Genomic DNA, 12,339 nt, shown 5'->3' with positions numbered 1-12,339 from the left:
TGCTAAGCGGGGAGGGACCCCAGTGGGGACCCCGGGAGAGCTCCAGCCCCCGCCTCCTGCAGCTGAGCTCTGATCCCCCTCCCCCAAGCCTCCACCCCACTTAGCCAGAGCAGGTGGGGCCTGGGGACCTGGGAGGCCAGGATGAGGCAGGCAGGGGTGGAGGAAGGCTGGGATGAGGACCTGGGTCTCAGCTTCTGCCAGCCTCTGCCCAGTGTTCTGTCCTACTTATTTATTTTAATATATATATATATACTTTTTTTTTTTGGTTTCAAACCTTGACGAATCCTCATTCCCCAACCAGGGATCGAACCTGGGCTCTGGGCAATGAGTGTTCGGAGCCCTAACCACTTGGCCACCAGGGAATTCACAGCAGCGGTCTATCTCGAGAAAGCAGTCTGTGACTGAGGAAGAGTGTGGGCCTGGGGGCGACTCCTTTGGTGAGGCTGGGTGCAGCTGGGAGGGCCAACAGAGGAGGGGGCAGGTGGAGAGGGTCCCATCTCAGGGGACCAGCCGGCCCTCAGATTGTAACCAACTGCTCCTCAGAAGTGAAAGTGAAAGTCGCTCAGTCGTGTCCAACTCTGCGACCCCGTGGACTGTACAGTCCATGGAATTCTCCAGGCCAGAATACTGGACTGGGTAGCCTTTCCCTTCAACAGGGGATCTTCCCGACTGAGGAATTGAACCAGGGTCTCCTGCACTGCAGGTGACTCCTCAGAAGTAAATCTGCACAGAAATTATGCTCTACTGAGGGCACATGTTCACGCGCAAGCACATGTAAGCAGTCAAGCACAGACACACACCCCCAGAGACTCCTTCTGAGCAGGTGGCTGTTCTGAGCATCTCCGGGTGTTTATTTGCATTGTTATGTAGCTGTGCTCACAAACGTTTGGTGTCCCTGGGTGAGGACGTGGACTTCGCTTTTCATGGTTTCAGAGCAGGGCCAGGTGTGTGAGCTTCTGGGGACACCGGCCCGGCCCCGCGTCCCTGCCGTTACAGGCCACGCAGGCAGGACTCGGGCCCCCGGAACGTCACCCAGGGTGCCAGATTGTCACTTTCCTTTAGAAGCACCCACGCGGTGAAAACCACACCTCCCGGCATTAGGGAAGAAGCCGGCACCTATTGAGAGTGTGCGGGCGGCTTCCTTAATGACTCGTGGGAGGGAGGACCGTTCTGGGGGAGAGGCGGGCGGAGGGTCCGCTCCGCTCCGAGTCCATCTCTCCAGCTGCCTGTGCTCGGCTCACAGGCGAGACTTTTCTATGGTTTTAACTGTTACATTTTTTTGGCAGTACCGCCCAGCGTGCAGGGTCTTAGTTCCCTGACTGGGGATGGAACCCGTGCTCCCTGCAGTGGAAGCTCGGGGTCCTAACATGGGACCACCAGGGAAGTCCCCAGGGGAGACCTTTTAAAAGAGGGGGCGTGAGATGATCAGCCCGCCTACCTGGTAGACGGGAGGCCCCCACTTGCTGCAACTAGAGAAAAGCCCGCAGCAACGAACGCTCAGCACAGCCAATAAATAAACAAATTTTTTCACAAAGAGGGGTCACAAGGTTCCTCTGACTCTGTGATGGGGGCGTCCTGACCCCTCTGTCCCCACATAGACGACACACCCCATTCCAGCTTCAGGCGGCTGCCTCTGGGGGTGAGTGTGTAAATTAGGCTCCACTCTCATGCCCTTTGAAGTTGCATACAGAGTTCTGATGTATTTTCTGCGGAGAAATCCTTAGCGTACATCAGAACGGGAATAAGAATCAGGAATATTTACTGCTTGGGAGGCTCTGCTCCCCTGTGGCATCCCCCGGCCGCCCCACTGTCCCTTGCAAAGGGGGTTCGAGATTCCCTGGCCTTTGAGACTTTCTCCGACTCGTGTCTCCCAATCGCTGGGAGCATTTCTGGCTTCTCATCCATCTCCTGGGCTCACTGAACACGTCAGTCACCAGCCACAGGGGACCCCGTGCCGGCCTGCCGGGCAGCCCTCTGCCACCTGACCCCCGACCCTTCCCGTCTCACCACCAGGATCCTGGTCGCCGACAAGCAGCTCTTCAGCGGCTCCTACGACAGGACGGCCCGCGCCTGGAGCGTGGACAGGGGGCAGGTGGCCCGGGAGTTCCGGGGTCACCGCAACTGTGTGCTGACCCTGGCCTACACCGGGGCGCCCTGCGTGGAGGAGGCCGTGGCCGGGGGCCTCCTGGTGACGGGCAGCACGGACGGCACCGCCAAGGTGTGGCAGGTGGCCAGCGGCTGCTGCCATCAGACGCTGCGGGGCCACACGGGCGCCGTGCTCTGCCTGGTGCTGGACGCGCCGGGCCGCACGGCCTTCACGGGCAGCACGGATGCCACCGTCCGCGCCTGGGACATCCTGAGCGGCCAGCAGCTGCGCGTGTTCCGGGAGCACCAGGGCTCCGTCATCTGTCTGGAGGTGAGACCTGCCTGACTGCTGGGCCCCCCCTGCACCTTCCCTGGGTCATGCTCTGAGCTGCAGCCCCACCCTGTGTATGAGTCAGCTCAGGCTGTGTAACAAAGTAACCGCAGATGAGGCAGCTGGAACAACAGACATTGGTTGGCTCACTGCTCTGGAGGCTGGAAGTCCAAGAGTAGGATGTGGGCAGGGTTGGTTTCTTCCAAGGCCTCTCCTCTGCTTGTAGATGGCCCTTCTGTATCCTCATGTGATCTTCCCTCTGCATCTGCGTTTCCTCTTCTTCTAAGGACAGTGGTCACACTGGCTGAGGTTCCACCCTAGTGCCCTCATTTTAGCTTAATTACCTCTTTTAAAGTTACTGTTGTTGCTCAGTTGCTCAGTTGTTCCCGACTCTTTGCAACCCCATGGACTGCAGCATGCCAGGCTTCCCTGTCCCTCACCATCTCCCAGAGCCAGCTGAAACTCATGTCCATTGAGTCTGTGATGCCATCCAACCATCTCACCCTCTGTTGCCCCCTTTTCCTCCTGCCTTCAGTCTTTCCCAGCATCAGGGTCTTTTCCAATGAGTTGGTACTTCGCATCAGGTGGCCAAAGTATTGGAGTTTCAGCATCAGTCCTTCCAATAAATGTTCAGGGTACTTTTTAAATTTTTACATCTATCTTGGCCATGCCCCGTGATATGTGGGATTCTAGTTCCTCAATCAGAGATCAAACTTGCATCCCCTGCAAGTGGAAGCGTGTAGCCCCAACCAGTGGACCACCGGCAGGTCCTAATTGCCTCTTTAAAGATCCATTTCCAAATACGTCACATTCACAGGAACAGGGTGAGGGCTGTTGTCCACACATGAATTTTTGTTTCCTTCCTTGTGAGATGAGGATCAGGTCTACCCACAAACTGTGGTCCCTGCATGCGTGCATGCTCAATCACTTCAGTCATGTCCGACTCTGTGACCCCATGGACTGTAGCCCACCAGGCTCCTCTCTCCATGGGATTCTCCAGGCAAGAATACTGGAGTGGGTTGCCATGCCCTCCTCCAGGGAATCTTGCCCTACTGGGGCTTAAACTTGTGTGTGCCTGAGTCTCCTACATCACAGGGGTATTCTTTACCCACTGAGCAACCTGGGAAGCCCAACTGTGGTTCATAATTCCTAAATCCAGAAGTTCCCAAAAGAAATGAAGTTTTTTACTTAGACTTGGCATCAAAACTCACTTGGTGGCAAAGCCTGGCCTGAACAGACGTGAGACTGGCGGTAGGTCAGTTCGTCCCACTTCCTGGAAATACATACATATACTTTGCTGTGGAAACACGAGGGTGTTCCTCGAGTCCAAAAGCTCCAGAAACACCTTGGTCCCCGCGGTCTGGATCAGGGATTGCGGACCTGGAGCTGTGCTTCCCCTGGGCGGTCATGACGATTTCCTGAGTCAATGAAGACATGGTGCCTGACATGGAGCCTGTTCTTGACCCCCGTCAGCCCGTGATACTTGCTCTGAAGCATCTGAGAAAGCACAGGCCGCACTTAGCAAGCGCATCTGCTGGATGTGGCCGCTCCCTCTGTCGAGATATCAGGGTCTGGGTGATCCTGGTCCCGGTTGTGGCCGCGGCCTCTTCCCTTCTCCAGGCCAGTTCCCACACCCGAGATGAGCAGGTTGGGGTTCAGGGCTTGGTAACACTGAGGCTCTAGCAACAACCAGGGCAGCGATGGGGGTGCCCTCGAGGTGACAGGAAGCAGTGGAGAGCCGGGCCACGAGGCCCGTTTTTGGGTTCTGGGGGCGAAGGGCAGCCCTGGGACCCCAGGACCAGTGGAGTAGAGAAGGTCTCCGCTCTGTGTGGACAGAATGACCTCTGACCCTGGTGAACCCCAGAGTGGCCATGTGTCTTTGGTTGTATTAATACAAATGGTGTCTTTCTAACTCACATCCTGCTTGAGGAAGAACTTGGTGATGGGGGCATGGGTGCTGAGTTGAGAGTTGGCTGCCTGGTATCTTTTTTTAATTAAAAAAATTTTATTGGAGTACAGCCCCCTGGGGGGCTGCCGCGTGTACCCTGTGGCTGGTCAGGTCCTTCTGTGTGTGGAGATACACTTGTGGGCCGCCTTTTCAGAGGCTAGGAGAACAGATGAACCTGCCTCTGAGCCATGGGCCTGCATGCATGGGGTACCCACCATAGCATCCTCCGCCCACAGCCCACTCAGAACCTTCTGGGAGCAGAGGCAAGGCCCGAGAAATCGACCAAGCCCTGCGGGGCCTCTGCCTTTCCCGTTCACTAGGGGATGTGTGTCCAGGGTCAATCAGGCTGGCCCCAGAGGGTTCCAGAAGCCAGGTCGGGGTGGAACCAGGTGTGCACGGGCCTCCGATGGGGAAGGTGGGCCAGAGCAGAGGCCAGGGATCACTTCAGGTACCAAATTCAAGGTCAAGCCTGCCGACCACCAAGGGGGACTGCTCCCTTACCCCCACTCTTCCCAGAAGCTCCCAGGGTCTGGACTCAGGCGGGTGGTCCTTGTGAAGAAAGAGAAAGTGGAGAGTCTTTCCTGTCCCTTCATGTGTTATCCTTTTTAAATGTTTAGTTGTGAAACATTTGCAACATGAAGCGTAGCAGACACTAAAACAGATTCTATGTAGCTGCCTCTGAAATAAGATATTAACATTGTGTCATGCTTAGTTGATGTGTTTTTGAAATACTTTATTCTTTTTATATTTAACTTTTAAAAATGTAATACACACAAAAGTGCACAAAATGGATTACAATACTTCATCTTTTTAAAGAAATATTTCAAAGACAGTCAGGGAGGGACAGGAAAGATGCTGTCAGGCGTGGGGCAGTCCAGGGGTGCTGGGGTGCCTGCCTGACCGTCCGTGGCATCGCTAGGGGTGCTCCGTTCTTTTTCTGCAAAAGCCCCCGGGCAGGGGGTGTTTGGGGGCAGAGGGTGCTATTGCCTTTTAGGTGTACGTTCCAGCTACTGGGTTCGACCAGGGTGCCGACATGATTGATTTGATCCTCACGATGGAGATTAATTTTTCTCACTTGGTACACGAGGAGATGGAGGCTCAGCGCAACTTGCCCAGGGTCTCCCAGCTGGTAAGGGTAGAGACAGGATTTGAACCCAGGACTGAACGTGAAACCTGGGCTTGTCAGGGCGTGTCGGGCTCACACGATGCTCTGCCCCTGGCCCTGCGCACCGCCTAGCCCAGGGCTTCTCTCCAGCTGCTCCGGTAAAAGGCCTGTCATGAGCCGAGGCGAGGGTGAGGCCTGCCCCCAACCCCAGGGCCATGGACGCGGACCCCCAGGCCTGCGGGCCTCGACTTGCCCTCCGTTTGGGCGATCACCCCGCAGGGAGATGGCCCCCAGGTCCTGTCCCTCGGAGCGGCCTTGGCTGCCGCAAGTCTCGCGAGACCGGCCTTTGCGACTGGCCCTCTCAGGTTCCTCCTGCTTTCTCCATCTGCCGGAGCCTCCCTGGTCTCCCACGCCACCCCCCATGGGGGTCCTTTCGAGAAACCAGGCCCGGCGAGCCATGAGGCGTCCGCCCGCTTAGCAGCCTCGGCCCAGGGTTTGTGCCGTGAAAGCGTGCTGCCTGCCGGTTCCTTTTTTTCTTTAGTTAATCATGTGTTTATTCTCAGTTCGGCCTTTGATGCTCCATGCGGGCTTTCTCACTGCGCTGAGCCCGGCTGCTCTTCCACTGAGGTCCGTGGGCTTCTCACTGCGGTGCCTTCTCTTGCTGGGGCACAGGCTCTGGGGCACGAGCGCTCAGGAGTTGTGGCTTATGGGCTTAGTTAGAGAAGGGGATGACAGAGGACGCGATGGCTGCTTGGCATCGCCGACTCGACGGACGTGAGTTCGAGCAAGCTCCGGGAGATGGTGAAGGACAGGGAGGCCTGGCGTGCTGCCGTCCACGGGGTCGCAAGGAGTCGGACACGACTGAGTGACTGAACTGAACTGATGGGCTTAGTTGCTCCATGGCAAGTGGAACCTTCCCAGACCAGGGATCAAATCCGTGTGCCTGCGTTGGCAGGCGGATGCCCATGCACTGAGCCACCGGGGAAGTCCCAGCTTGGCGGTTCTGGGGCACATGCACCAGGCCCTGCAGCATTAGGACCCATGCTTTGAGCAGGAGGCATCCTCCCTTCTCTGCGGCCTCTGTGGACGCTCCGTGCCTCCTTCGTGGACCGGAGGGGACAGAGGTGTGGAGGCCACAGGGCCCAGATGCACCACTGGGGTCTCTGCCTCACACACTCCCCTAGAGAGGTCTGGGAGTCCCAGTGGGCAGCCTGGAGAGTGTGGTCACTGGAGGTCTGGGGCTGCCTCTGGGAGGGGCATGGTGGGGGACAGTCAGGAAACACCGGGGCCAGTGGCGATCGGCCCGGGGGCAGGAGGCAGATGGTGCTGGGCAGCGCGAGGAGGGACCCTGGAGGGCGGAGCTCCCATAAAGAATGAGGGGGATCCACCGGGGGGCACCTCCTGGGCAGAGAGGACTTGTAAAGGGGAGGATGGTGTGTGTCCAGGGTCCTCTAGGGACAGTGAGGACACAGGAGCCTGGGGAAGCCGGCCATATCCCAGACTCCATGTACAGGGCTGGGGGGGCCCCCGAAAGGCCGAGAGCAGGTGGGGGCGCCAAGCAGGAACCCTGCCCCCATCAATGGTGGCACAGATGGAGGGAGGACTCGGGTGAGGTTCAGGATCCCGCTCGAGCACTCAGGCACGGGGATGTCACCCTTGGCCCTGTCCTCGGGGAGTGGATGCCAGTAAGAGGAGCCAGAAGCCAGGCTCCATTGACTGGGCCAGTCATAGCCCCAGTAGGACTGCAGGGCAGGGCCTGGGAGGCACAGGCCAGGCTGGCCGCCCACCTGGTCCACAGGAAACCCCCTGCAGCCTCTGTCTTAGCGATTTGCCCAAGGCCTACTCTGGCCTGTTCGGTGGCTGGGGTGGAAAGTGGAGCCGGGCCAGAGTCCTATCCTCTGGGACTTAAACCAGGAGATAATAAGGGGACACTGAGTCAGGAGTGGGCGGTGGTGGAGTCGGGAGTGCGTGCTGAGCTGGGAGGACCCTGGACCACTGCCCCCCACTCTAGGCCCACCACCCATTGCTCCCGGAGAAGGGCCTGCTCTTCCCTGAGGCTCCAGGGGCTCCAGGCCCCGGCAGTGCGGTGCCCGGCTCTCTCCAGGCCTTGTCGCCTGCTCCCCTCCTCCTGGGCCCTGCCGAGTGGGGGAGACCTGGCACCATAGCCAGCTGATGGCAGCTGGGGACCTGCCTGCCCGCCTGATGCTCCCTCGTGAGTCAGAAGGCGCTGTGCTGGCTGCGAGCTCTGGGGGCTTCATGGAGCCTTCCCTCGGGGGAAGTCCGCAGGGCTGTTTCAGTAGTCTTTGGGCTTCCCTCGGCCTAGTACAATGTCTCCCCTGCTGGCGGTGGGAGGCAGGGGGTGCCTCCTCATGCGCCCTGCCCTTGTCTCCCCGGCCTGTTCCTCACCTGCAGCACCCACCAGGGGTGTGAATGCCACTCCAGCGGGTGGGGCACACAGGAACCGGGGAAGCCTGTCTCCAAGGGCAGGGGGCCAGGACCCCGTGATGGCCCCTGGGTGTCCAGCTCTGGTCCCAGCAGAGGGCTACCTCACACCTACCACGGCCAGTCAGGTTATTTCTAGACCCTTCTCTCTCCTGCGTGCCCTCCCTGGAGCGGAAGTCCAGCGTGAATGCCCTGCCCTGGGAGCCCTTTTCTCAGCTGGGACGATCCTGGGACCTGCAGTAGCTACAGGTGGATTCCCAGGCTGCTCTTCAGTAGGAAACTGCTAATGAGAAACGCCTGGCGGTGATGGCGGGAGCGGGAGCCGACATTTCCTGGCCCCTGCAGTTAGGGTGCTGAGTGCTGCGTGGTTGGGTCTGAGCCCCACAAGGAAGGGGCTGGCGTGGTCCTCACTATGGATGAAGCTGCTGAGAGTAGTCAGTGCCTTGGCAAAGGGCCAAGGGCCAGTGAGGATCTGCAGCCAGGTCTGCCCGACGCCTGCAAGCCTGCCTGACCTCCACTGCCCTGCAGAGGGGGTGGGGAGTGGGCAGCATGACTTCGGGCGCCACAGCGGGTGGCCGGGTGGGAACCCCGGGCAGGGGCATTTCTGGCCCGTCCACAGTTTCTCCACTAAGAGCTGCACGTGCCCCTCCCCGGTTACACAGAGAGGTTTGGAGGGGCTTCTGAGCCGGCACGCCGTCTCCGGGGCCAACCGTCCCCCCTCCCCGTCCCCCTCCACAGCTGGTAAACCAGCACGTGTACTCGGGCAGCGCCGACAGGACGGTCAAGTGCTGGCTGGCAGACACCGGCGAGCGTGTGCGCACGTTCACGGCCCACAGACACAGCGTGAGCGCCCTCAAGTACCACGCGGGCACCTGTAAGTGACCCCCGCGCCCCGGAGCCCCGGCCTGCCTGTCCCCCGCACGTCCGCGCTCACCCGGGCCCCTCTGCTTACGCTCACTCCACTCTGCCCTCCCTGAGCCTCAGCTGCGGCTCCGTTTGGGTGGTGGCCAGGAGCGGCAGCCGTGCCTCCTCTGTGCACCTGTTTGTTCCTCCAGCCAAACGAGTTCCAAGTAAGGGTGTGGGGGCCCCTCCCCACCTTTACCCACTAGGACCTACAGCAACCTGAGTGTTCAGAGAACCTCAGGTTAAGAGCGGGTGTCAAGGACACATTCTAATTCTCGAGTGAGACAGTGACGCTGCTCAACTCCAGCCAGACTTGAGGGGCACCTGGGTTTAGCTTCACTTGACATTAGGTTTGACTACAGATAAGAGAAAATCCAGATAACAGGGAATTTAAATGAGATCATGGTTTATTCTTCTCTCAGGTAGAAGAATTTTAGAGACTGGTGATCTAGGCTGAAATGGATGGCTTCACAAAGTTGTTGGACACCCAGATTCCTTTTTTCACTTTGCTTCATCATCCTTAGTTCGTATCATCTATCTTTAAGGGTGGAGCGGGTGGCTCGTGGTTCAAGAGAGCTGCTGGTGTGCCAGCCATCATATGTTTTAGGCAGGCAGGAAGAAGAGGAGGAGAGGGCAAAAGGATGTGTCTTCTAGATGAGCAGACCCCTTTAAAGATCTTTTCTGGAAATTCCACCCAAAGACTTCTTGCATACATGTCTCTGACCACTGCCTACAAAAGAGAGGAAACAATAAAACCTCTTACTGGGGATACTGCTGTCAGGACAATCAGGGTTATTTTGGAAGAAAAGAAGGGTAGTCAGCAAGATCTCAAACCCACACGTCTGGGCTTTCCTGGCTCTGTCCAAGTGGCTTGCCATATTTACAGCTCAGACACACCCAGAAGACAGGCATTGTGCTGGGAAAGCAAAACGCACACCTGACCGCACCTACCTGGGAGTGGGGGTCCCCCGTTCCTGGACATTTCTTTCTTAAAACGACCCCCAATGTTACATTTTTCCACCAGCACCCTCCTTTCCCCCATTATTCTCTGTCTCTCGCACACACACACACACAGCAGCAGCAACAGCCAGAAGCCAGCCCCACGCGGAGCTGAACCTGAGAACCGTCCTTCTAGCGCAGGAATGAGAGAGCAGACTGGGGCAGAGGAGGAGTCACAGTGGAAAATTCAAGTGGACTTCACAGCACAGGTGTTAGATGAAGATAGAACGGATTTCCAAAAATAGTGCCCAAGATGCCCTCAGGACTTAGGTGTCTGATGCAGGAAGATAATTTTTCCCTCCCATTTTTGTGTTCAAGGCTTTAAGTGTGATTATGGCTCTGCTCCTGCCAGGGTCTCTAATTTACAGAGAAGAACGTTGCTCAGAGCGCCTCCCTGTGGCAGCAGCTGGAATGAAACCTGCCGCTGCAGCAGATCCCATAGACCCTATTTGCTCGCGGCCGGCGGTTAAGGAACTTGGCCCTTGGGCTTCGCCATTAGGCTGCAGGATAATCAAAACAAATTCCAGACCCTCTCCCCACACTCAGGATGTCCAGTAACCAAGTGCCCTGGTGGAAGGGAAGGCGGGAAAGGAGCTGAAAAGGCCGGCCGAAACAAAACTTCCCTTTCAGGCACACATTTCACTAGTAGCTTTAGCAGAAAACCTGGAAATGGGCAGGTGATGCAGGAAGCGGGATAAGTAGACAGCCCAAGAACAGGGGGCCCCCCGAGGGTGCTTCCTGCGGCTCACTCAGGCCGCTGGGTGGCTGTAGCAGGTGGTCTGGGTACCACACTCAGGGGCACTTCCTGCTGCAGCACTGAGGTCCTCTGGTCGAGGACGACTACGAGTTGATGGAAAAGGAGCCCGGTGCCCTTGTTCCTGGGTGGGACAACTCAGACACGGGCCACCCCTCCTCTCAAGCACGCCAGCAGCCACCGACCTGCTCACTAACACACCTTCCTGGGGAGTCCTTCCTATTTCTCTCCCCGCTTCTTGAAATGCCCTGCCAGATGAACTGTTTGCATTCAAATCCTAGTGTCAGGGTCAGCTTCCGGGAGAACCCAGGCTAAGGTAGTAAGTGGACAGGGGAGTTCCTCTGGCCAGCGCTCTCAGTGGGATTCCTGACCGCCACCAGCATCCCTAGAAGCTGGTTAGATAGGAGGGTTCTCAGGCCTCCTTAAATCAGAAACTCAGGTGGGCCCAGCCATTTCTGTCTCAACAGGACAGGGCAGGCTGACCCGAAGCCCAAGGGCGGTGGGACCGTCGCAGCCCTGCAGAGGCGGCTGCGGCCCACACGGGGCGCCTCGGGACCCCGGCTCCCACGCTGACCTTGAGGGAACGTACTAAAGATCGTGAAGGTGCCGCCTCCTTCCTTTCAAGGGGCGTGGGCTGTTTGCCATTTGCAATTACGACCTCCCTGGGAGGCGAGCGGATGGGGCCGGGAGAGGGTCCCTGTCACTCTCTCCGCCCGTCCACGCCCCCCACACCCCTCCCCGCGGAGCCCCGAGGGGACGAGGGGGCGAGGCCAGCGGCGCGGTGTGTTCACAGTGTTCACGGGCAGCGGGGACGCCCGCGCGCGCGCCTTCGACGCCCAGTCCGGAGCGCTGCGGAGGGTGTTCCGCGGCCACGCCTTCGTCATCAACTGCATCCAGGTAGGCGCTCCGCCCTCTCCCGGGGCCGCGACTGGTTGGCAGTGGTTGGTGGAGCGCCCTCGGAAGGGAAGGGCTGAGGGCCCCCGACCCCCGCCTCCCGGGCAGCCGCGCGCCCCCGCGGGCAGAGCCTCCCCGGGCCGAGGCCGCCGGCTTGCGTCGGCCGGGGCGGGCCCGCGTCCAGGCGACCCCGGAGCGGCGGGGAGGAGCCGGGTGGGGCGGCGGGGCGCCCCCCGCTGCCGGCCGCCCACGCCCCGCGCCCGCAGGTGCACGGCCAGGTGCTCTACACCGCCTCGCACGACGGCGCGCTGCGCCTCTGGGACGTTCGCGGCCTCCCGCCGCCGCGCGCCGCCGGCCCCAAGCGCAGCCTCTCCCGCCTCTTCAGCAACAAGGTGGGCTGCGCCGCCGCCGCCGCGCCGCTGCAGCCGGCCTGAGACGCCCCGACGGCGCCCCCGACACCGACCCGCGAGGAGCGCGGCGCTCCCGCCCGTCCCCGGGGCCCCGAGGCCCCGACCGGCGCGGCGGGTGCTGCTTCGCCCCCGCGCCGGCGGCCTTCCGAAGCCCTCGTCGAGCCGCCCGCCCCTCCGTCCGTCCCTCCCGGGACCCTCCCGCGACTCTCAGGGTCTCCAGCCGCCCGGGCCCCGGGCGCCCGAGGTCCCCGGAAGCCAAGTCTTTTCCTGCTGAGCGAGACGGACGCTTCAAAAAAGGCCCGGACTGGGATTTTCCCCTGGCGGTCCGGTGTTTCTGACCGGGCGCTTTCACGGTCGGGACCCTGGGTTCAATCCCCGGTCGGGGAGCTAAAATCACACGAGCCGCGCCCAAGACAAAACCCCACGGACTGTCGTTATTTTGGCAGATTGTCCGCTTGTGAAGGATGA

General features: G+C 59.6%; 1 protein-coding gene across 5 annotated transcripts in view; it reads left to right on the top strand.

The window, feature by feature from the left end:
- Positions 1–12,339, top strand: part of WDR86 (WD repeat domain 86) — a 25,381-nt gene extending 13,042 nt beyond the window's left edge. For 3 of the 5 annotated variants that reach the window (XM_065938818.1, XM_065938816.1, XM_065938817.1), the window contains exons 4-6: positions 2,014–2,416; positions 8,650–8,785; positions 11,361–12,292. In XM_065938818.1, the coding sequence (XP_065794890.1) occupies positions 2,014–2,416; positions 8,650–8,785; positions 11,361–12,145 (1,324 nt within the window). In that variant the 3' untranslated portion in view covers positions 12,146–12,292. Of the gene's footprint in view, positions 1–2,013; positions 2,417–8,649; positions 8,786–11,360 lie in introns of all 5 variants that reach the window. The other 2 variants (XM_065938819.1, XM_065938820.1) reach the window with 2 other exon arrangements.

The sequence above is a fragment of the Muntiacus reevesi genome, chromosome 6 (genome assembly GCF_963930625.1).
Source record: "Muntiacus reevesi chromosome 6, mMunRee1.1, whole genome shotgun sequence".
In the NCBI taxonomy this organism is placed as follows: domain Eukaryota; kingdom Metazoa; phylum Chordata; class Mammalia; order Artiodactyla; family Cervidae; genus Muntiacus; species Muntiacus reevesi.
This window is presented reverse-complemented; position numbering and strand designations above follow the sequence as displayed.